General features: G+C 48.6%; 1 protein-coding gene across 5 annotated transcripts in view; it reads right to left on the bottom strand.

Moving 5' to 3' along the window:
• Efcab6 (EF-hand calcium binding domain 6) overlaps positions 1-25,383 on the bottom strand; it is a 206,172-nt gene that overhangs the window by 97,477 nt on the left and 83,312 nt on the right. For 4 of the 5 annotated variants that reach the window (XM_085831456.1, XM_085831457.1, XM_021183280.3 and 1 more), the window contains 3 exons: positions 23,431-23,543; positions 13,112-13,233; positions 341-489 (listed from right to left, as the gene is read on the bottom strand). In XM_085831456.1, the coding sequence (XP_085687582.1) occupies positions 341-489; positions 13,112-13,233; positions 23,431-23,543 (384 nt within the window). The remainder of the gene's footprint in view (positions 1-340; positions 490-13,111; positions 13,234-23,430; positions 23,544-25,383) is intronic. The other variant, XM_021183284.3, reaches the window with a different exon arrangement.

The raw sequence follows: 25,383 nt of genomic DNA, 5'->3' as shown, positions 1-25,383 counted from the left end.
GTCTGGTGCGAAGGTTGTCTTGGCGTTATAAAGAGTTGGCATCTTTTGGAGTCGTGCTCAGAAATGAGAGGCTTGAAAGTTTATTCTGCCAGACACCAGGGTGGAGGCAGATGAACACAGGCTCAGAGGCAGTGACCAGCCTGGGCTGGTGGCCCTTGGAGCTGGCGAGTGAGCTCAAGGGTGGGCCTGCAGCGCTTTTGTCTCTGCCTTGGTGTAGGTAGGGAAATCTCAGAGGCACAGAGTTTAAAGCACTAAATAAAATATAAATAAGGCTCTGTCTGCTGTGCTGTCCCGGCTGACGTCTGGGGGGAAACCTGTCAAGCAACGATTGGATTCTTACCTTCTTATTAACTGGATAAAAATTCTCCTCGGTAGCCTGTATATGAAGGTATCAAGGACAACCTTCAGGTAATTCAGAGAGATGTAGCCACCTTTGGAGGGGTCTCCTGCGCTGAGGGCTTTCTCGATCTTTTCATACGACTTCGAAAACTGCAAGGAATTAAAATTCGAGGGTTGCCTTCAGTCGCGTGAACATCCTGGAGCCTCCCAACCATGCCATGTTTTCGTTTCTGTTAAACCGCAACCTCCTCACATCCCATCTCGGAAAACTGATCAAAAAGGTTACCGTGGCATGTACCGAGCCTCAAATGTTTAATTGATGAGCTCACTACAAACAACAAACACACTGCTCACAGCTGACAAGTTTCTCAGGGAGGGACCGAGAGGACGATAACGTTACCTCTGACTGCAGCGCTAAAAATAATCTGCAGCTCTGCCAGTGTGGCGCATCTTAATATGCTTCCCGCGTCCCCTACCGTGAGCCCACATCATGCACTTCTGATTAAGTCAAGCCATCAGGCCCACAAGCTGGGGGCATTTTATTAAAAACAGAAGTTGCTTTTGTGGTGTGGAAATTGATTAATATTAGGATTACATACACACAATAGACACCGGACACCTTGTAAGTCACGGTTTTAAAGGGGAGGCGATTCCAAGAGAGTAAACCAGTTCTATTCTGGGACTCCGAAGGCCCAGGGACGTTGGTTCAAAGCAGTTTCTCATGACTCATAAAACCACTGTGGACACTGGTTATCATTTGTGGAACATTGCTACTTCTTAGTAGCTGATAACCATATTTCTTTCCAAGCCATCTCAGTTTGTCTGGATTCAGTTTTTCCCTGCTAACTGGGAAAACATGGGAAACTGACTAACCACCAGTTTGGTGTAAAAAGGAGCTTTCCTTAAAGGTGTCTGGAACATGGATGAACACACAGAGGAGTATCCTCCACCCAGGGAATAAGAAGTCCATTTAGAGATGTTCCTGAGTGGGCACAGCGGTACTGGGGATCTTTAAATACGGGGAGGGACTAGAGGGCCAGGGTGATGGCTGTTTTTTTAATGAATCCCCCTGGCCAGAGTACAATTCCTGACACCCACATAAAGAGCCAGATTCTGTGGCCCGCACCTGTGATTCCAGCACTCCTACAGTGATGTGGGAGGCCAAAGTCATGAGCCAGAATCTGGAATACACAACACAGTGATGCACACCACACTGTGTTAATAAGGTGGAGGGAAACAGCAACTCCCAAATTGTCTTCTGACTTACACACACACACACACACAATTTTAAAAATCCTAAAAATATTTATTGATCCAAATCTCTTAGAAAGGGACTAAGCTCCCAAGAAAGAATTAACATACACTTCTTCTAAGCTTTCCTGTGTTTGTTCCATGAGAGGGGGTGTCATCTGAGCCCCTGCCTGGGGGAATACTCATTTGCCAGGCTAATAAAAATCTTTTTTTGTTTGTTTGTTTGTTTGTTTTTTGGAAATTGGGTCTCCTTAACTATATAGCCCTGGCTGGTCTAGAATTTACTCTGGAGACCAAGCTGGCCTCGAACTCCCAGATATCTGCCTGCCTCTGTCTCTGCCTCTCTGCCTCTGCCTCTCTGTCTCTCTGTCTCTCTGTCTCTCTCTGTCTCTCTCTCTCTCTGTCTGTCTCTCTCTCTCTCTCTGCCTCTGCCTCTGCCTCTCTGTCTCTGCCTCTGCCTTTCTCTCTCTCTCTCTCTCTCTCTCTCTCTCTCTCTGCCTCTCTCTCCCTCTCTGCCTCTGCCTCTCTCTCTCTCTCTCTCTCTGCCTCTGCCTCTCTCTCTGCCTCCTGCCTCTCTCTCTGCCTCTGCCTCTCTCTCTGCCTCTGCCTCTTTCTCTTTGCTTCTGCCTCTCTGCCTCTCTCCTGCCTCTCTCTCTCCTGCCTCTCTCTCTCTCTCCTGCCTCTCTCTTTCTCTCCTGCCTCTCTCTCTCCCCTGCCTCTCTCTCTCTCTCCCCTGCCTCTCTCTCTCTCCTGCCTCTCTCTCTCTCCCCTGCCTCTCTCTCTCTGCCTCCTGCCTCTCCTCCTGCCTCTCTTTCTCTCCTGCCTCTCTCTCTCTCCTGCCTCTCTCTCTCTCCTGCCTCTCTCTCTCTCCCCTGCCTCTCCTCCTGCCTCTCTCTCTGCCTCCTGCCTCTCTCTCTCTCTCCTGCCTCTCTCTCTCTCCTGCCTCTCTCTCTCCTGCCTCTCTCTCTCTCTCCTGCCTCTCTCTCTCTCTCTCCTGCCTCTCTCTCTCTCTGCCTCCTGCCTCTCCTCCTGCCTCTCTCTCCTGCCTCTCTCTCTCTCCTGCCTCTCTCTCTCCTGCCTCTCTCTCTCCTGTCTCTCTCTCTCTCCTGTCTCTCTCTCTCCTGTCTCTCTCTCTCTCTCTCTCTCTCTCTCTCTCTCTCTCTCTCTCTCTCTCTCTCTCTCTCTCTCTCCTGCCTCCTGCCTCTGCCTCTCTCTGCCTCTGCCTTCTGAGAGTGAGGAGTAAAACCTTATGCTACCACGCTCAGCTAATAGAATGCATTTTAATACTCCGAAGGCGCATGGGCTTCAAGAAGGCTTTTCACATGACTTCTGCCGTGACCAGGAGCTTCTAGAAAAGGAATAATACATGAAGTATATCTAGGTGATGTCTGAAACCTCCAAAAATCCCCGTTTATTAAAAAATGTAAGGCTTCATGTCAGAAAAACACAAGCAATTCAGCAAAGCACACAAAGGAACCAGAGGTAAGGGATACCTCGAGTCCCCAGCTCTGCCCACTGAGAGCTCACAATGCAGCCAGAGTTACAAAGATAAATTTACAAACAGCGAATCATGCCGCACTTTCAGGCTGGTCAGATGTTTGCCTCACTTAGCAACGTGTGTTGAAACATGGGGTGCATGTAGGAGCCCATGCACACCTGTCTTGTTCTTTTAGGTGACACGTGGCATTCCATGACATCAGTGATGGACCAGCAAAAGCTATGCACATTCATGGGGGACCTGGTAACACAACCCAAATGCCACCACAGGAGAACGTGGGACCTATACAGTGTTCAGAGGACAAACATCGTGGGGGGAGGTGATACACAGTACAGGAGGTAATGACAGACACTGTGCAAAAGAAGGTGACACATATACTGTCCTGGAGAGGTGAAAGACACAGTGCAGGAGGTGGTGATGACAGACACTGTGCAGGAGGAGGTTATGACAGGCACTGTGCAGAAGGAGGTGATGACAGGCACTGTGCAGGAAGAGGTGATGACAGGCACTGTGCAGGAAGAGGTGATGACAGGCACTGTGCAAGAGGAGGTGACACACACTGTGCAGGGGGAGGTGACACAGTGTAGGAGGAGGTGACACAGACACTGTGCAGGAGGAGGTGACACAGACACTGTGCAGGAGGAAGTGACACACACACTGTGCATGAGGAGGTGACACAGACACTGTGCAGGAGGAGGTGATACAGACACTGTGCAGGAAGAGAGGACACAGACACTGTGCAGGAGGAGGTGACACAGACACTGTACAGGTGGAGGTGACACACACTGTGCAGGAGGAGGTGATGACAGACACTATGCAGGAAGAGGTGACACACACACTGTGCAGGAGGAGGTGATACAGACACTGTACAGGTGAAGGTGACACAATGTACAGGAGGAGGTGATGACAGACACTGTGCAGGAGAAGGTGACAGTGCAGGAGGAGGTGACACAGACACTGTACAAGTGGAGGTGACACACACACTGTGCAGGAGGAGGTGATGACAGACACTATGCAGGAAGAGGTGACACACACACTGTGCAGGAGGAGGTGACACAGACACTGTACAGGTGAAGGTGACACACTCTACAGGAGGAGATGATGACAGACACTGTGCGGGAGAAGGTGACAGTGCAGGATGAGGTGACACAGACACTGTACAAGTGGAGGTGACATACACACTGTGCAGGAGGAGGTGATGACAGACACTGTGCAGGAAGAGGTGACACAGTGCAGGAGGAGGTCACACACACTGTGCAGGAAGAGGTGACACACACTCTGTGCAGGAAGAGGTGACACAGTGCAGGAGGAGGTCACACACACACTGTGCAGGAGGAGGTCACACACACACTATTCAGGAGGAGGTGACACACTGTACAGGAGGAGGTGATGACAGACACTGTGCAGGAGAAGGTGACAGTGCAGGAGGAGGTGACACAGACACTGTACAAGTGGAGGTGACACACACACTGTGCAGGAGGAGGTGATGACAGACACTATGCAGGAAGAGGTGACACACACACTGTGCAGGAGGAGGTGACACAGACACTGTACAGGTGAAGGTGACACACTCTACAGGAGGAGATGATGACAGACACTGTGCGGGAGAAGGTGACAGTGCAGGATGAGGTGACACAGACACTGTACAAGTGGAGGTGACATACACACTGTGCAGGAGGAGGTGATGACAGACACTGTGCAGGAAGAGGTGACACAGTGCAGGAGGAGGTCACACACACTGTGCAGGAAGAGGTGACATACACTCTGTGCAGGAAGAGGTGACACAGTGCAGGAGGAGGTCACACACACACTGTGCAGGAGGAGGTCACACACACACTATTCAGGAGGAGGTGACACACACACTGTGCAGGAGGAGGTGATGACAGACACTGTGCAGGAGAAGGTGACAGTGCAGGAGGAGGTGACACAGACACTGTACAAGTGGAGGTGACACACACACTGTGCAGGAGGAGGTGATGACAGACACTGTGCAGGAGAAGGTGACACAGTGCAGGAGGAGGTGACACACACACTGTGCAGGAAGAGGTGACACACACACTGTGCAGGAGGAGGTAACACAGTGCAGGAGGAGATGACACACACACTGTGCAGGAGGAGGTGACTCACACTCTGTGCAGAAGGAGGTGACACAGTGCAGGAGGAGGTGACACACACACTGTGCAGGAAGAGGTGACACACACTCTGTGCAGGAGGAGGTGACACTGTGCAGGAGGAGGTGACACACACTCTGTGCAGGAGGAGAGGACACAGACACTGTGCAGGAGGAGAGGACACACACTCTGTGCAGGAGGAGGTGACACACACACTGCAGGAGGAGAGGACACAGACACTGTGTAGGAGGAGGTGACACACACACTGTGAAGGAGGAGGTGACACACACTCTGTGCAGGAGGAGAAGACACAGACACTGTGAGGAGGAGGTGACACACACACTGTGCAGGAGGAAGTGACACACACTCTGTGCAGGAGGAGGTGACACACACTCTGTGCAGGAGGAGGTGACACACACTGTGCAGGAGGAGGTGACACACACTGTGCAGGAGGACGTGACACACACTGTGCAGGAGGAGGTGACACACACTGTGCAGGAGGAGAGGACACAGACACTGTGCAGGAGGAGAAGACACACACTCTGTACAGGAGGAAGTGACACATACACTGAGCAGGAGGAGGTGACACACATTCTGTGCAGGAGGAGGTGACACAGTGCAGGAGGAGGTGACACACACTCTGTGCAGGAGGAGAGGACACAGACACTGTGCAGGAGGAGAGGACACACACTCTGTGCAGGAGGAGGTGACACACACACTGTGCAGGAGGAGAGGACACAGACACTGTGCAGGAGGAGGTGACACACACACTGTGCAGGAGGAGAGGACACAGACACTGTGTAGGAGGAGGTGACACACACACTGTGCAGGAGGAGGTGACACACACACTGTGCAGGAGGAGGTGACACACTCTCTGTGCAGGAGGAGGTGACACACACACTGTGCAGGAGGAGGTGACACACTCTCTGTGCAGGAGGAGGTGACACACACACTGTGCAGGAGGAAGTGACACACTGTGCAGGAGGAAGTGACACACACTGTGCAGGAGGAGGTGACACACACTGTGCAGGAGGAGAGGACACAGACACTGTGTAGGAGGAGGTGACACACACACTGTGCAGGAGGAGGTGACACACACACTGTGCAGGAGGAGAAGACACAGACACTGTGCAGGAGGAGGTGACATACACACTTTGCAGGAGGAAGTGACACACACTCTGTGCAGGAGGAGGTGACACACACTCTGTGCAGGAGGAGGTGACACACACTGTGTAGGAGGAGGTGACACACACTCTGTGCAGGAGGAGGTGACACACACTGTGCAGGAGGAGGTGATACTGTGCAGGAGGAGGTGACACACACTCTGTGCAGGAGGAGAGGACACAGACACTGTGCAGGAGGAGAGGACACACACTCTGTGAAGGAGGAGGTGACACACACTGTGCAGGAGGAGAGGACACAGACACTGTGCAGGAGGAGGTGACACACACACTGTGCAGGAGGAGAGGACACAGACACTGTGTAGGAGGAGGTGACACACACACTGTGCAGGAGGAGGTGACACACACACACTGTGCAGGAGGAGGTGACACACTCTCTGTGCAGGAGGAGGTGACACACACACTCTGCAGGAGGAGGTGACACACACTGTGCAGGAGGAGGTGACACAGTGCAGGAGGAGGTGACACACACTCTGTGCAGGAGGAGGTGACACACACTGTGTAGGAGGAGGTGACACACACTGTGCAGGAGGTTAGGACACAGACATTGTGCAGGAGGAGGTGACACACACTCTGTACAGGAGGAGAGGACACACATTCTGTTCAGGAGGAGGTGACACACTCTGTGCAGGAGGAGGTGACACACACTCTGTGCAGGAGGAAGTGACACACTGTGCAGGAGGAGGTGACACACACTCTGTGCAGGAGGAGGTGACACACACTCTGTGCAGGAGGAAGTGACACATACTCTGTGCAGGAGGAGGTGACACACACTCTGTGCAGGAGGAAGTGACACACTGTGCAGGAGGAGAAGACACACACTCTGTGCAGGAGGAGGTGACACACACTGTGCAGGAGGAGGTGATACGCACTGTGCAGGAGGAGAAGACACAGACACTGAGCAGGAGGAGGTGACACACACACTGTGCAGGAGGAAGTGACACACTGTGCAGGAGGAGGTAACACACACTCTGTGCATGAGGAGGTGACACACACTGTACAGGAGGAGGTGACACAGTGCAGGAGGAGGTGACACACACACTGTGCAGGAGGAGGTGACATAGTGCAGGAGGAGGTGACACACACACTGTGCAGGAAGAGGTGACACACACACTGTGCAGGAGGAGGTGACACACACTCTGTGCAGGAGGAGAGGACACAGACACTGTGCAGGAGGAGAGGACACACACTCTGTGCAGGAGGAGGTGACACACACTGTGCAGGAGGAGAGGACACAAACACTGTGTAGGAGGAGGTGACACACACACTGTGCAGGAGGAGGTGACACACGCACTGTGCAGGAGGAGAAGACACAGACACTGTGCAGGAGGAGGTGACACACACTGTGCAGGAGGAGGTGACACACACTGTGCAGGAGGAGGTGACACAGTGCAGGAGGAGGTCACACACACACTGTGCAGGAGGAGGTGACACAGTGCAGGAGGGGGTGACACACACACTGTGCAGGAAGAGGTGACACACACACTGTGCAGGAGAAGGTGACACACACTCTGTGCAGGAGGAGAGGACACAGACACTGTGCAGGAGGAGAGGACACAGACACTGTGCAGGAGGAGGTGACACACACACTGTGCAGGAGGAGAGGACACAGACACTGTGTAGGAGGAGGTGACACACACACTGTGCAGGAGGAGAGGACACAGACACTGTGTAGGAGGAGGTGACACACACACTGTGCAGGAGAAGGTGACACATGCAGTGTGCAGGAGGAGAAGACACAGACACTGTGCAGGAGGATGTTACACACACACTGTGCAGGAGGAGGTGACACACTCTCTGTGCAGGAGGAGATGATACACACTGTACAGGTGACACAGACACTGTGCAGGAGGAGGTGACACAGACACTGTGCAGGAGGAGGTACACAGACACTGTGCAGGAGGAGGTGACGCAGACTCTGCAGTGGAAAGTGACGCAGAAACTCTGCACAGTCCTTGACAAGTTTCGACTTCAGCGTGAAGGTGAAGTGCAGCTGCATTTGAACACGGGTGTATCATATGCTAAGCACAAACAGTAAAAACCAAGCCCTCTGCCACTGTGCCAATACACCACAGCGTGGGCAGAGCAGAGCACAGACAAGCACACAACCAGCAAGACAAAGGATGTGGCTTGTGTGGGACATCAACAGATTAGTACCTTTTGTGAAAATGCCATGCAGGAAAAACCGGATTCCTTACAAGGGTGTCCTGAAATAATCAAACAGTAAGAGATGAGGGGGATGTTAGAGCCGAGGCCACGACAATAAAAATGACCGTATTACAAGAGATAATAAAATCACAAACAACAGTGAGAAGATGGGGTCAGAAGAGCACTAATGAGGGGCTAGGGGACAGGGGATGGGGCATGGAAGAATCTCAAAGCAGAGAAACATAAGACGAAAGGATTAATGGGACCTGGAGCAGGTAACATGGTGGCCATCAGGGCAAGATAACCCAATAAGAGGTGGGAACAGTACTGAGAGCGAGGGAGAGGAAGAGCAGAAGAGGGTGGGACAAGGTGTATGTGGTTTTGTGTTACGACCCAGGATATTCACAGAGTCCGTGAATCCCTGAAGCTGAACATCTAAAGAATGGGCCCACATTCCAAGAGGTGTTGTCAAAATGTTCCGAGCTAGGACATAGCTCAGCGTGGCTTTTACGTTTCCTGGGTCTACAGAAGGACATATTTGGGACGCCTGAAATGAGCTGCAGGGAGCCATCCGGATCACCTCGAAGCTTCAGAGCAGCAGCAGAAGGCAACGGCAAAAATATGCACTCAGTTATGATGAAATGAAACCTTAGTGCAGCCATGCACAGCCAGACTCTGCTCAGCTCTAACCGCACAAGGCACATGGCTTCCCAGGTGTGGGTGCAAGGGAGCACCTATGCAAGGGAGCACCTATGAGCCTTTCTTGAGGAAATTACCAGACAATGAAACCCAGCCAGACAAAAATAAAAAATAAATCAGAAAGAGAGAGAGAAAAATGCCCAGAGCACAGAACTCCACTGGTGACCACCAAATATAGCTGAGTATGAAAGGAAGGCCAGCCATCTGGGGATTGCTGTAACTATACAGAATATAAATGTTACCAACTCCAAGAACACAACATAGACACCAAGATCTGTGGGGTGGGGGCTGGGCAGAGGAAGCACAGCAAGTGTCATTCAGTTGTCACTTGTCACCAAGCTCCACGGCAGCGAGCCAGCCTCTTCACAAACATCACCACCTCTTCAGCTCTGTCTGGTTCTCTCCATTCCCTTTAACGGTGTGTTAATGTCCCTTAAGGGACTTAATATGTCGTGTGGGAAACAGACATCCGAAGTTCCAGGGCGTCTTCCTGTCGCTTGTGATTGACAGTACAGAAGGGGGTGGTGACAACTGGGACCCCAGAGCCACACTGCTTGGACTTGGGACACATTATGTACCCTCTTCCTGCCTTGGTGTTCTCACGGTGCCTATCATGTGGGGACTGAATTGACAATTCCAGGGCATCAGGGATTTGGCCTGGTGAGAGACAACCCATGGGTACGGTTAATCTTGATGTCACATGACACTGAGGCTTGATTTACTCCTGGTAAAGTCAAAGGCATTTAAATTAAAAGTGTATGTTATTCAAGGAGAGTTGGTTTGGTGGCTGATTATGGCAAACTTTATATGCCTCAGTACAGGGGAACGCCAGGGCCAAGAAGTGGGAGTGAGTGGGTAGGGGAGCTGGGTGGGGGGAGGGTACAGAGAACTTTCCAGATAGCATTTGAAATGTAAATAAAGAAAAGACCTAATTTTTAAAAAAGGAAAAAAATAAAGGAGAGTGGTTTTTGTTGTTGTTGTTGCTTAGTTTTTTCTTTTGAGACGTGGCCTTTCTGTGTAAGTCAAGTTGGCCTGGAACTCAGATACCCCTGCCTCAGCATCTGAAGCCCAGCACCACAATGCCCTGGGACAGTCTTCTTAGAAAAGCCTTTCGATCTTCTGCCTGCTAAGGAGCAATGCAATTATCTTTCCACACTTGCACGAGAAAGAACTCGAATGGCAGTCACCAAACACAGCCTGGGATGCTGTGCTCTGGGTGGGGATTGCGGTTTGTAGATGACTCCCTATTTCCCTGCGCATGCGTTTCAAAGAAGCTCACTTTTTTTGAGGAGTGTGTATTTTCCGAAGGTCACGTGTTCATGAATACAACGAGGTCATTCACCAAGAAGAGAAAATGAGCTCTGCCAGTTTATGATATGAACACTGTCCTTTCTTGGTTCCTTCACCGATGCTGGCTTTGTCAGTGTTTCCTCGCTGAAATGTCCACATCAATAACTTGCAAAGTTGTTTGTACATTAGAAATGGTTACTGAGGACGCAGGGATGGTTCAGTGTACCGTTGTAGAAGATCTGACTTTAGTCTCTACATTGGGCGGCTCACAATCACCCATAACTTCTGCTCCAGAGAATCCAGAGCCCTCTTCTAGCCTCCTTGGGTACCCACACACCGGTGCACACATACACACACAAACACATACATGTAAATAAAAATAAAAAGACATTTTTTTAAAGGCATGGCTATTATTCATTTGCCATTTGCGCCATCATGTTTTGCGAGGCTGGTCTCATGTTCATGTAAAGTTTTACTGCACAAAAATACGTTTTCATTTTCATGCCATCAAACTTTGCCTTCTTTCTTTTGTTTTGTTTTGTTTTGTTTTTTAAGGATTTCCTTTGTACTTGATAGGTACTTTAATTTCAAACTTTCAATTTTCCTCTGGGCTGGGGCTGCAGCTTCAGCTTGGTGGTAGAGGTCTTGCTCAGCATGGTCCAATACTCAATACCACGAATACCAGTTTCATCCACATTGCTCACTCTAGCTTTACGGTACTTGCTAGGTGTAGAGATTGGCTTTGGTGAGGGCTTAATAGGTGATAAGCTTTCTTCCCAAAGTGTCTGGCAAACAAATTAATCTCAATGATAATTTCATCACTGACAGTGGTGTTATAGTGAATAATAATTTCATAGCTAACTTGCCCCTGTCGTGCTTCACTGAAATGTCCTGTGCTGTGTGATAGTTAGCTTTAACTGTCAACTTGACACGACCTACAACCACTCAATGAGAGACTGTCCCTATCAGGTTGGCCTGTCTGTGGGACATTGTCTTAAGTCAATTAGCGCAGGAAGACTCAGCCCAGTGTGGGCAGCACCATTCCCTAGGCAGAGCCGTAAACTGTGTGTGAGTGGAAAGAATGATCTGGACCAGAGAGAACATCCTGCCTCGTTTCTCTCTGCTCTTGACTGGACATGAGGTGACTAGCTGGAAGTTCATGCCTTGACTTCCCCACAACCAGGAACTGAAACTGTAAGCTAAAATAAACCTCTTTCTCCCCAAGCTGCTTTCCATCAGACATTTTCTCACAGCAACAGAAATGAAACCAGAACACCAGGCTGAACCCCTGGCACAGCTTGACCCATTGAAATTGCCTTCCTACACTGGCTGTCCACGGCTGCACCAGCTCTATACTGCCCCAACTGTTACACCTCCACAGGATTTAAACGTGGGAGAACTCCTCAAGCTTAACTTTTCAAAAAGCACATATATAATCCAAATAGAGAGACCAGAGATAATGACCAACCCCCAACCCAAAGTTAGAAGCGGCCTGTTCATTTATTCATTAATGACCAGCTCTCACCCAAGGTCAGAAGAGGCCTCTTCAGTCAAGTCTTCTTTTATGTCACACACATTCCTTTTTATGTGTTATATGTATGTATGTATATATTTCTGTTAGCCCACAAATAGCACAGAGGATACAGTTAAAATTAACTTCTCAGGCTGGGAAGATGGCTTTGTAGGTAGAGCTGAGTATCAGAGGACCTGAGTTCAAATCCCCAGCAGCTATGTTATAGCATGACCATGTATGCCTGTAGCCACAGTGCTGGCATCTGGGGACAGGCAGATCCTGAGATCTCACCAATCAGCCAGCACAGACAAAATCTCCAGCTTCAGTTCAGTGACAAACTCTATCCCCAAAATGGAGAGTAATAGAGGAAGTCAGCTGACATCCTCTCTAACCTAACCTCTGCATGGACACTCATGGGCTCTGCATGTGCACACACGTGTGCTGACAGCAAGCCTGTACCAAATGCATACCTTCCAGACTCACACCTGACACCCACATATCCCCACTTCCATACTCCAAAGCCATCCCTCATCCATGCATACTCCAAACCTACACCCCACACATTTATACCACAGCCCCGCCACACACACACATCCCACATTCAAACCCCACACCTTCACACTCCCACATTCATACCTTATATCTCATACTTCATACTCCCAAACATATACCATACCTAAACCTACTCACCCTACACCTACTCACTCTATACCCACACACCCTACACACACAAACCCTATACACACACACACCCTATACACACATACACCCTATACACACACACACCCTATACACACACACACCCTATACCCACATATCCTACACCTACACATCATACAGTCACACCACACACCCATGGTGCTCACACTCACACCCAATGCCTACACATCCCCACAGCCACACCCCCTACTCCCACATAGAATTAGCTTGGTCACTGTCAGCATCATCAGTGCATCCTGAGGAGAGGTCCCTGGCGGTCTGAGGGTTATGGCTGAGAACAAACCAAATCTTCAGAGTAACACCCCAACAGAAGCGGTTTCTGTGGTTGTCGGCTTGCCTGTGGTCATGCCTCAGCTCTCACCTCTTGGCAAAAGGTCTTCTCCAGGTCATCTAAGGAGTAGTTCTTCCAGACATCCTCAGACGACGTGGTGTCGAGTGGCCTCTTGCCATTTTTGCCTTGTTGAGTCTCCCTTGAGAGTTCTGCTAAGAAAAGACCATGTGTATTATTCACACTGTCAAGGCCATTGCTGGGCCATTTCCTTTTGATCACCACCTACTTGGTAAAAATTAAGATGAGTGAAGAGAGCAAAGGGTGGATCACTGCATTCATTGCACTGAAATAGGCTGATGAGTGCGGAGAAAGGGAAAGGAAATTAGCCTTCTGTGTGTTACTGTATGCCAGGGTAGACCCTGTGGGCTAAACATGATGAAATTAGAACTGTCTGTGCAGTGGAAGGAAACTACGATCATTCCGTATGGCACCGGCTTCACCAGAGACACATCAGGAAAACCATCAAAGCCCCAAACCATTCACTGCCAGGCAGGCTCCTTGCAGAGAGCAGTGCAAGGAAATCAAGCAGGGAAAACTCCGATTCACATACAGGAGCAGGAAGCCCGTGCACCGCCACATCTGTGATCCCAGTGCTCAGCAGGCTGAGGCAGGTGGGTTCTGAGTTCACAGGCAGCCAGAGCAGATGAATGTGAATATTCAAAGGTTAGCTATGGAGATGGGCATACAAAGAACTGAAAAGTATAGTAAATGGATAAAAAGTGTCCAAACCACTCATAATTAAAAAAAAAATCTACTTACAACAGCAAGGATAAACTACTTATCGTTGTGAGGATTAAGAAGGATGAGAACGGGGAGGCTGAGGGGCTCAGGGCTAAAGTTCGCACAAGAGGACCTGAGTTCAAATCCCAAGCCAGGAATGGCTCTACACACCCATAACCCAGTTCTGGGGTTTCAGAGAGATGGGTAGGTGTCAGGGGCTGAAGTGGTAGGGCCCAGGTTCAGTGGGTGTTTCTGCAAATAAGACAGAGAGAGACAATAGAGGCTTGTCTTAGTCAGGGTTTCTATTCCTGCACAAACATCATGACCAAGAAGCAAGTTGGGGAGGAAAGGGTTTATTTGGCTTACACTTCCATGCTGCTGTTCATCACCAAAGGATGTCAGGACTGGAACTCAAGCAGGTCAGGAAGCAGGAGCTGATGCAGAGGCCATGGAGGGATGTTCTTTATTGGCTTGCTTCCCCTGACTTGCTCAGCCTGCTCTCTTATAGAACCCAAGTCTACCAGCCCAGAGATGGCACCACTCACAAGGGGCCTTTCCCCCTTGATCACTAATTGAGAAAATGCCCCACAGCTGGATCTCATGGAGGCACTTCCCCAACTGAAGCTCCTTTCTCTGTGATAACTCCAGCCTGTGTCAAGTTGACACAAAACTAGCCAGTACAAGGCAGATAGCTGAATAGTCCTCAACTCACACAGGAGGATATACCTGCACATATGTGTACACAGACATGTACACCACACACATTTACAGAGAGATACACACACATGAACGTGCATGTGTACACACACACACACTGATATAGGGCAATGGCAGGAAGCAGCCCTCACTTGGCATGGAAGCGATTCATGTGCGAACATTCTGAGCTCTGAGCTATATTGCTCACTGTCTGTGCCACAGCGGACCACCCAGCAAAGGCGTGCGTGTGAGGACACTTTCTGCAGTGCCAGAGAGAGCCGGATGCAAGTCTCCCAGTGGTGCTCAAGGGAGCCCATGGATGTCACCAAGGCTATGCAACTGTCAAACACAGCTGTCAAAAACTAAGACCTGGGCTGGAGAGATGGCTCAGCCACTAAAAGCCCTTGTTGATTCTGATGAGGACTCAGGTTCAACTCCCAGCACCCCCATGGCAGCTTACAACTGTCCCTAAGTCCAGTTCCAAGGGAGCTGATGCTCTCATCTGACATATATGAGGTACACAAATATATATAGCAGAAAGACACACACAATAAAGTAAATAAACAGTAAAAAAAAAAAAAAAAGACACCGGTCTGTGACACAAACATGACAGTTTCTTTGCTATATACTCTTTCATGAGTTAAAGGACACTTAACATAATTTAATTTTCATTTTCTCATTTATTTACTTCTCAGGCTGGGAAGATGGCTTTGTAGGTAGAGCTGAGTATCAGAGGACTGGAGTTCAAATCCCCAGCAGCTATGTTATAGCATGACCATGTATGCCTGTAGCCATCATCTACCTATTTATGCATCAGAAAAAATAACTTGGGAGGATCTGACCCAGTGGAGGTGTAGGGTTTGTAGGTGTGTGACCCAGGGTCAGGGGTTTGGGGTTTTTTGGGAGAGACTGGGAGGTCTTTATGTATCTGGCTTTTGTTCAACAAGCCTGTGAGCTTCTCATAGCAGAAGAAGATGAAGTGTGTCTCAAGTGTAGCCATCTTCTCTCTCGGCGACGGATGTGAAGAGGCACAAATGGTTCCCCAGATTTATTGCCTAAAGTGTCTGCAAATAAGCCACAGGCAAACGAAGCGCACGCGCTTCAGCCACAGCTAACGGCTGCCATGCATCGGGAATCCCACATCTCATCTCCAAGGGAGGAAAAGGAAAAGACAGGCCCTTCCCCAGGTCCCTGTGAGCTACATTAGAGACACACAGACGGCCTTTCTAAATGAGTCTCACAGTGTCTCAGAACAGACTGGGCTAGGCTCTGATCTGGCTAAGGGGGCTCTGGGTTCCCAGCACGCTCTCTGGTACTTCATCTGATTCTCTACTTTGAGATCCTGGAACTGAAACACACAAGAAGACATATATGCATGCATACATGCACACACATGCATACATACATTCACATACTACACACACATGCATGCACACATACACATATACATACCCATGCACAAACACACACATACACACACATCACATCACATCCCACACAAAGCCAGGGCAGCCCACATGTCCTCTATTTGAACAAAATGCAAGGTCCTGTGGGCTGCAGAGGGCGGTGAGGCAGGAGGCCTACCCATGAGGTCTCACCTCCTGAGACACTCTCTCATCCCAGGACTCGTTCTCCTCTTCTGCTCTCTCTCACTTCCCATGATTTTTTTCTACAGAGTTTGTTTTCTCATTGAGAGGGCTAGGGTGGGACCCAAGTCTTTTCCATACCGGGTAACATCTACACTGCAACACCCAGAGAAGTGCACACATTAAAGGGCTCTAGGCTGCCCCAGGAGCAGCAAACAGAAACTGCCCCTTACCTACTATGTGACTGCCTCACATGCCCAGACAGATGGTGCTCTTGACATGCCAGGCAGCTACGGAGGCCAGTGTAGCCAAAATTAATAGAAACTGTTGTCCTGTATTCAGAAAAACCAAAGGGAACAACTCCCGGAACTCAGTCCAGAGGTAGGAACAGCACTGAGCCCAGGAACTGCTGTTTCATCAACATGTGAGCATGTTCTAGCAAATTACATCCGGTAAGTCACAATTCACAGTGGAAGGTCATAGCAGAGTCAGAGCCAGTGTGGGGAATGAAGAATCAAGTGGACCCATGCAAACAACCCTTACTAAACTAAGTAGGTTATTTTTAAAGAATAATATAAAGCAGGCATGCACGCAGGAGTGGGTAAGGAGAAGGGTCCTAGAAGTGGAGGAATTAGGGAGGGGAGTGGGATGGACAGGATGGAAATCTATTATAAATGTGTATAAAATTGTCAAAGAGGAAGTGAAAATTATTTTAGAAAATAAGTTTAGAAAATTTAGAAAAATTATATATGTGTGTGTGTGTGTGTGTGTGTGTGTATGTGTATGTGTGTGTGTTGTGTCTTAATCACAAGACTGAAAATTTAAAACAATGCAAACAGACATGGGTATTATTTCAGTTCTTAGATGCCTGAGAATGTCTTCCATAAGCGCGACACTCTATTGTATAGAAAACTGTTATTGGCAAGGTAAGGATGTCACACCAGAGAATTAGAGGTAACCAAGTGGGGGCTCCAGTGTCTCAGCAGGTTTTCCCCAGCGGGAGTTCCCAAGCCTGTAACAGCCAGGACCTTGGACACAAGGGGCAGACCATGCTCAAGAAACATGCCACCCGGCTGTGACTGTTGGCTCTGCCCGACCTAGTTACACATCCTTGGACTACTGTTTCCTCCCTAGCAAAATGAAGGGGGAGGGGTGGCATCTGTCATGAGAGTGCAACACATCAGATGAGTTCACCCTCGTGTGACTCCTTACGGATTCTCAACAGGTATCAGCTGTCCATCAACTAGTAAGAAACTTCTTCAGTAGGCGGAGACCAGAAAGAAGCTTCCAGCCACAACAGGAGCTCTCGGTGCAAAACAAGAAGGGAAAACCACGCCCAGGATGAATTGCATTGCTATTGGCTACTGACCTCCTGTGAGAGTTGCTGAGAGGACAGATGTTAACTGTTGCCACCACATACCAAAAAAAATGTCTGGGTAAGATCACAGATGTGTTAATTAACTTGACTGTGGTAAATCATTCCACACCACATCTAAACATCATCAGGGTTAAACATAGCTGTTGATTAGTCTCCAATAAAGTTGATAGTTAAATGTTCACAGAATGAGGAGGCAGCTGAGCCCTGTGGTCCCCTTCCTACACTGCCTGATCCACCGAGGTGTGAGCATTCAGCCTGCCCCAAGTGAGCCTCCCTTGCCTAAAGGATTGTATTCCCTGAAACAAACCAAAATCAAGCCTTTCTCTCTCAAGTATTGTCAAGTGTTTTGTCAATGCAAAAAAAAAAAAAAAGGAGTAAAACATACACAAATCACCACAGACAGGGAGATTAAACTGAAAGGAACACAGAGCAAATAAATATAACAGAAGAAAAGAGTAAAATAAAGATTATATCAAGTAAGAAGGAAGGGTGGGGAAGAAGGAGAGAGGAGGAGGGAAGGAGGAACTGGGGGAAGAAGGGGAAGGAAGGATGGGAGGGGGAAGGGGTGGAGGAAGGGGATTTAAGAAAAAGCAATGTTTTAGGAGAGAAGTCATTTTTAAAAAGGTCTAAGACATATGTAATATGAATAACTGGGAAGAAAATCAAGCAACGGAATAGAACAAGTATTAAATATGGTGACTCACAAAATTATCCTGCAAGAACTCAAGCCTTAACAGCGAAATACCACAGGATGGACTTGGGACATCGATCATTGGTGTCTGTGACTGGGTTTTAAATTTGTCTTGGTCTTCATTGTCTGCTTGACTAGGTCTGGAATCACCTAGGAGACACACATCTGGGTGTGTCTGTGAAGGAACCTCCAAAGGTATGCTGGGAGGAGGAAAACCCATTCTTAATGTGGGTGCCACCAACCCATGGACTGGATCCCCAAACTGAATCAAAAGAAGTCACTAAACACTGGCATTAATTTCTCTCTGCTTCCTATCAGTGGATACAATGTAGCCAGCTGTCTGGTTTCTCCGGTCTCATGCCTTCCACCATAAAGGGCTATATGCCCTCAAATCAGGACCAAAGGAAACCTTTCCTTCGCTAAGTTGCTTCTTTCCCAGTATTTGGTGCTGAGGAATGAGGCTGTTGCTATGATAAGCATGCCTTTGGAAACGGTTCGTGCAAATGCAGAAGTTTGGAACTATCTTGAGATGCTCTAGAGCTGTGAGTGGAGCGTGGAGCTCAGTGGGTTGGTCTAGTGAGTGCTTGGAAGAACAGAATTCAATAACAGTTCAGATGGTGGGGATGTGCCCATGAGGATTCAGAGAGGATCACACACACAGGTACGAAGGCAGGCAGGCAGGCAGGCAGGCGGGCAAGCAGGCACACAGGCATGCTGGGAGGCAGGCAGGCAGGCAGGCAGGCACTCGCGCATGCAGCTGCTTCCTACCCACATCCTGAAAATATGAGACTGAATTCAAGAGTGATGGACTAATTGGTTTGGCAGAGGAAATTTTAAGAACACAGTATTTAGGCTGTGAAATCATTACTGATCCCTGCTCTTACCCAGGGTCACAGTAAGAGAGAACTTAAAACTTTAAGAGGAACAGAGAGCTGTGGACAAAGCTGTGGGTGAGAGGGTGGAAAGGAAGCAGCTGTAGTCGATTAAGGAAATCAATTAAGGAAATCAGTAGGAGAAGCCTACCGCTCTGCACTGGGACAATGGGCTTTGTCAGCAGGCCCTCACTCATCAGAGTCCAACTTGTGAATATGCAAGTTCATTTGAAAGAAGAGACTTGGGGTATAGGAATGGCCCCCCAGAACTCCTGTTTAAGTCCTTGGCCTATAAGGAGTGGCACTATTAGGAGGTGGCTTTGTTGGAGTGGTTGTGGCCTGTTGGAAGAAATAAGTCACTATGTGGGTGGACTTTGAGGTCTCAGTATCTCAATTCGCTTCATGCTGCTATGGATCCAGCTATCTCTGCAGCATATCTGCCTGCAGGCTGCCATGCTCCCCACCATGATGACAATGGACTAAACCTCTGAAACCGTAAGCCAGCCCCAATTGCATGTTTTCCTTAATAAGAGTTGCCATCATCATGGATTCTCTTCACAGTAATAAAACCCTAACTAAGACCAAGACTGGGCTTGGACTTCCCAGCTGAAGGAGTTCCCTGCCTCAAAACAACTGCCTACAGAAGTGTGGCCCCAGGTTCAGCCCCAAGGCACCCAGAGCCCTCTGTGCTATGGAGAATGGGCCAGACCACATCTCGAGCTGGCACTGTTGGCAGCATGGGGTCGAGTTTGGAGATTTGCAAAATGCCAAGAGTTATGAAGTCAGGGAGACTTGCACTCCTGCTACAGAAATTACTGAGGCTGGACAGCGTGCGGCAGAGCTGGATTCGTGGACAGGAGATCCTGAGATGCCACTGTGAAAGTAATGCCTAGGTCACAATGGAGCGATCGGGACCATGTTAGGTCTCCGGTGGATTGCCACAGGCATGGGCTGGCTCAGGAGAGAGGCTCTATGTGCTTCTGGTGAGGCAGGGGTACCCGTGCCCGCTGGAATCCAGGTAAAACCAGCAGGAGACTCAGATACTGGGCATGGCGTTGCAGGGCCCAGGGCTTGTCTTGCTGCGGCCATTCTTGCTTGTTGCTTCTCCAGTCTACCCTTTGGGAAGGAACACTTACTCTATCTGTCTTGGAAGTATACAACCTATTTATTTTAGACTTAAAAAATCTTGAGTCTCAAAGGAAAGTCTGGGCTCTTGACAGTCTTTTAGAGAATTTTAAATTACATTTTATTCATTTTTATTTAGTCATTTTTATTCATTTATGTTGTATACATGAATGTGTGTGAGAGAGAGAACACGAGAGAAAGTGAGTGTGTGTGTGTGTGTGTGTGTGTGTGTGTGTGTGTGTTTTCTCTTCTTCCACCACATGGGTCTCAGAGACTGACCTAAAATCATCAAACTCGTAGCATCCACTTCAGCAAATGATCCACATCTCAGTGGCCTGAGACTGGGGTTTTGAGCAGTGCTGTGGATATTGAAGATTAGGGGACTTGTGAAGTTAGGCTAAATGAATGATGGATTGTGTTATGAGATGTCCATGCCCTTTTGAGGCTAATGTGGAATGTTATGATCTAAAAGCAGTATGTTTGGATATCAGTGTGACAAGGTGTCTTAGGGTTTTACTGCTGTGACCAAGGCAACTCTTCTAAAGAAAAACATTTAATTGGGGCTGGCTTGCAGCTTCAGAGGTTTAGTCCATTATCATCATGGCAGGAAGCATGGCAGCGTGCAGGCAGTATGGTGCTGGAGAAGCTGAGACTTCTATATCTTGATCTACAGGCAGGAGAAGGAAACTAGTGTTACACTGGGTGAAGCCCCTCTCTACAGTAACACACTTCCTTCAACAAGGCGACACCTACTCCAACAAGGCCACATCTCCTAATAGTGTCACTCTCCATGGGTCAAGCATTCATATATGAGTCTATAGGGTGGTGGTGGTGGGGAACCATTCCTATTCAAATGACCACACAAGGTACATACTTAGAATTGCTAAGCAACTTGACTAGATTCAGAGTCAACTATCTTTAAAACACTTTAACATTCTTTGATATTCAAAAAAAAAACAGTGTTTGAGATTACTTCAATGGGACAGAAGCCAAAGCAGTGTCCATAGCCTGCATCCTTTGCAAACAGGCAACATGAGAGTCTCTCGGGGCAGTTGCCGCTAAGAGATCCCTGTCTCACAAACTCAGCACATGCTAACCAAGCACAGATTCTGACTAACAGAACTATATAACAGAAACCCCAGGACAAGCACAAACAAGTGAGCCATACAGTGGCAGCGTAAGAAGTGACATGGGATAAAATACGCTCGACTCACCCAAGTTCCTCAAAATCATTGTGAACACTATGGAGAGAGGAGGGGCGGAGTGAGAGCGAGGGACACAGGGAAGAGAGACAGGGATCGAGGATCCCATCAGTGAAGATGTGGAAAAGGCTCTCGCTCAAGGTGATTGGGCTGAGAACACAAGCCAGTAAGATCAGGGCTTGGTGACATGAAGGTAGAACATAAAATCTACATGGAAAGTGACACAACGGACCCCAGAGAGCTGATGAGTCGGGTAAAGGCAGCAAAAGGAATGTTGGGCCTTGGCAAAAGCCACTTTGTATGGAAAACACAGGCTGCCCAAGGAAAATACGGCTCAGAAACTGGAGAGCAAGCTCATGAGAGAAGACAGAGACGGTCTGACATAAGGATGCAAGTCACTGTATCCCTGACATGCCAAACCTGAAAAATGACTTATTAAAATATATCAAACTACTGCAAAAAATCCTTTGAGGAATTAAATTTGCAAATAGAAGAGTCACCATGTTCTAGAAAATGTCTGCAGAAGGCTCAAGGATAAGACATATCCTGCTCTATTATTGAAACTCAGTGTACTAAGTTCTACAAGAGGCCGGAGAAAGCCAACCATTACTAAGAGAGGAAGTAAGCAGGCCTCGGGTTCACAGACACACGGTGGGGACCGGAGCAGGTGGCCTTTAGAAAGAGAAACATGTTATTCTCTGTTATTCCATGCAGCCAAGGTGGAACCATCATTTCCTTGGGTTTGTGTGTGATTTTTAGCCTGCTGATGTTCCCAAGTGACAGTAAATTCCTTGTTAAAAAAATAGCCTATGAGCTAATCTTTACAAGAGCCCCCTCGAAATCCCTCATTGCTATCCAGTGCATGGGAAGGTGCCAGGGTGAGGTTGACGGTGTTTCTTTCTGAGTGGTGCCATGGGTTTGATGGCTTACTTCAGCTTTTGGCTTGTCTGTGAGTGCCCAGTGGGGGCTCCCGGAGATGACAAAACCATGCTCAGCAGTGCCTGGCACCTGAGTCCAAAGAGCAGAGTCCTGGAACCAGCTCGCAGCAATCTGTGTTAGCAGAACCGGGGAGAACAGAGCCTGAGAACAGTGGTGGTTCTGGCTTGCTAGGAAGGCAGCGCTCTGTCACAGGTGTGCTCTGAGGGGTTTTGCTAAGCCTCATTAAGACAAGAACAGGTAATAAGAACAGGTTATAATCCAATCACGGGGGTAACCCCAGGTCAGGGGACAGAGGAAAAACTCCAAGTGACCTGAGTGTCCAGTTATGTGACTCAAACATTCTTCGCAAAGAAGTGGGCCACGATTCTGTTCAGGACCGGTAGCAGATGGACAGCTCCAGGCACCATGTTACTGGCTGAGATGGAGACTCTGGGCAGGTGGGGAAGCTTCCCCTTTGAGGACAGCATGCACACACAGATGCTGGCTTTCCGCATCTAATACAGCCGCAAGCTCCTCTACTCAGTACTCTCGAATTGGTTTCTTTGCCAAGTATGGAAAAGGCTTCACCATCCAAACTCTTTAAAGGTCAGATGCAGCAGAAAGAAGGGCAAATGACACCCAGGGACAGTCTGTGAGTTCGGGGGGACATCCCAAGTTCCAGTCCTGTGCTGACTCCATACACATTACCTTTGTGAAGCTCATTGTTCCCAGATATACACGTTTCTGTGTGGGTCCATGTGTCCGTGTGTGTGTCCGTGTCCGTGTCCGTGTGTGTGTGTGTGTGTGTGTGTGTGTGTGTGTTTATTGTTTGTGTGCAGTTACCCACAGAAGCCAGAAGAGGGTGTTGGACACTCTGGAGCTGGAGTTAAAGGCAGATATGAGGCCCCAGAGAGGTTCTGGGAATAGAATTTGACTTCTCTATAAGAGTAGTATGTGCCTTTAACCACTGCCCACCCCCAGCCCCTTTCTTTCCTCAGCCCTCACAGTTTTCTTATAAATAATAGCATCATGGGTATCTCAGCAGTGGATACATTTTACATATTGGGATATAATTCCTTAGGGAAGACCCACAAGGAAAACAAACAAACAAACAAACAAACAAACAATAAAACCCTTAGCGACTGCTTGGGAGGTCCTTACCCGCATTGGACAGTAGGTATTTAAAGCTGGCATCATTTTTAACACTGAGATTCTTCAGGAAAGCATTGTAATCCACCGCAGTGGTGTTGTCGATGTTGTACTGTTCCAAGAACCTGAAAGACAGACATTCCCTGAAGTCAGGCAGAGCTGAGGCAAGTCTGGACAGACAGACACGTGCTTATTACAACCTCTGCTTTACATGGGGCCAGCGCAGACTTCAACGTCTTCCTAGCTGCCGCTGCCTTTAACAAGATCATGGGAAATACTGCTGTTGGGATTCTTAAATGCAGATGGCTGGGGCTGGGGAAATGGTTCAGTCAGCAAAGCATTTGCTATGCTAGGGCAAGGACCAGAGTTCCACAGCACCTACACAAAACAGAACAGCCTGGGTATCTGTCTAGAATCCAGTGACGGAGAAGTGGAAGCAGGTAGACTCTTTGGGTCATGGGTCAACCAGTTTATCCCCTTGGGAGTTCTAGGTCAGAAAGAGGCCCTGCCTAAAGTAAACAAACAAACAAACAAACAAAAACAACAAACTGTCTTAAAACAAAAACAAAATGAAAACCACATAAATAAAAGGTAGGCAAGCCCTGGGTCTCTAGACGCACATAAGCACATATACATACACAGACTAAACATGCAGACACTTGAGAAAGAACACTATCAGCCTGCAGAGACACACACAGAGAGAGGGACTGGATGTCCAGGCCCCTACTTGAGAATTCTCCAGACACAAATCCTACACTTTTCTTCCCTTCCTTGTTGGAAGAGGGAGGACAGAAGATCCCAGGGCCCAAGAGGCCCCCTCCTCACCAGACAGCAGGAGCAATGAGACCTTCCTGTAAGAGGGAGACAGGGATCTGGCTAGTGAGCCAACGAGACTCACATTTCTGGAACCAGGGACCCTAGAGTGTGGAGAGTGGGGTGGGGGGATGGCAAGCAGGTGACTCTTATAACTGACAGAAGCCTATCACCACAGGGGACTGAAACCTTAGCCCACAGAAGCACACAGTCTTCAAAGAGCAAATGACAGAGGGAGTCCGGCTGTTCCGGAAGCATTTATGGTGTTTACATATAATAAGACTTATGTTTTCTGTTTATTTTGAGACAGGGTCTCGATATGTAACCCAGGCTGGCCTTAAACTTGCTATGTTCTAGCCTTGGTCTCCAAGTGCTGGAGTTATGGGCTTGGGACTACCACACGCAGCTTAGAAGAAGAAAATGGAAACACACACACAACACCTCTGTGTCTCTACAGTACACCGAGATAAACGGGCTGCTTTGGTTTGTAATGTGTTTCCTATTATTCAGATCTGTGTGTGATAAACACTTTCTAGATGCTTTCTGGGTTACTACATTTCTAAAAGAATTCACAGTTTTTAAATGTTTGGTTATAGTCTCCCCATATGTGTTGGTTTCTATAATTATCTAATTCCATGCTTTCTCAAAATTTAGTAATTAATACTTAAAGTATTTGTTATTTTTCTGGTTTCCAGATTGCACAGGGAGCACCGTGGATCCCTTCCCCACTGTTCCTCTCTTCCACTCGATGAAGCTTCCTACTGTCCTAGTAGGGAAACTTATCCAGAGGGATGATGGCTGCCAGATGCTAACTCAGAAACTCCCTAAACAGCCCCTGTCTTCATCTCAGCCCTGATCCTGTGAAAACGTCCCAGAAGTTCCAGACCTAGGAGGTAGCACCTGCCAGTATCTGCCTAAGTCCTGCAAGCCTTCGAGGCTGCTGGCCAGCATACTGCTCAAGCAAGGCAGGGGAGCTTGGTGAAGACTCACCCAACACTGAAGACTCCTTGTAATTGCAGTATCCCAGCAGCCAGGGTCTGCCTACAGGAGAACCCTGGCTTGGGCTGAGGACCAGGAGTCCTAGGTTCAGGAACTTGCTGTATGCATGTGGGAGACAGATGGAAGCCCATGGTAGTATGCTCTGGAGAAAAC

Source organism: Mus caroli, unplaced genomic scaffold (assembly GCF_978045245.1).
Source record: "Mus caroli unplaced genomic scaffold, Mus_caroli_1 scaffold_16, whole genome shotgun sequence".
Lineage (NCBI taxonomy): Eukaryota > Metazoa > Chordata > Mammalia > Rodentia > Muridae > Mus > Mus caroli.
This window is presented reverse-complemented; position numbering and strand designations above follow the sequence as displayed.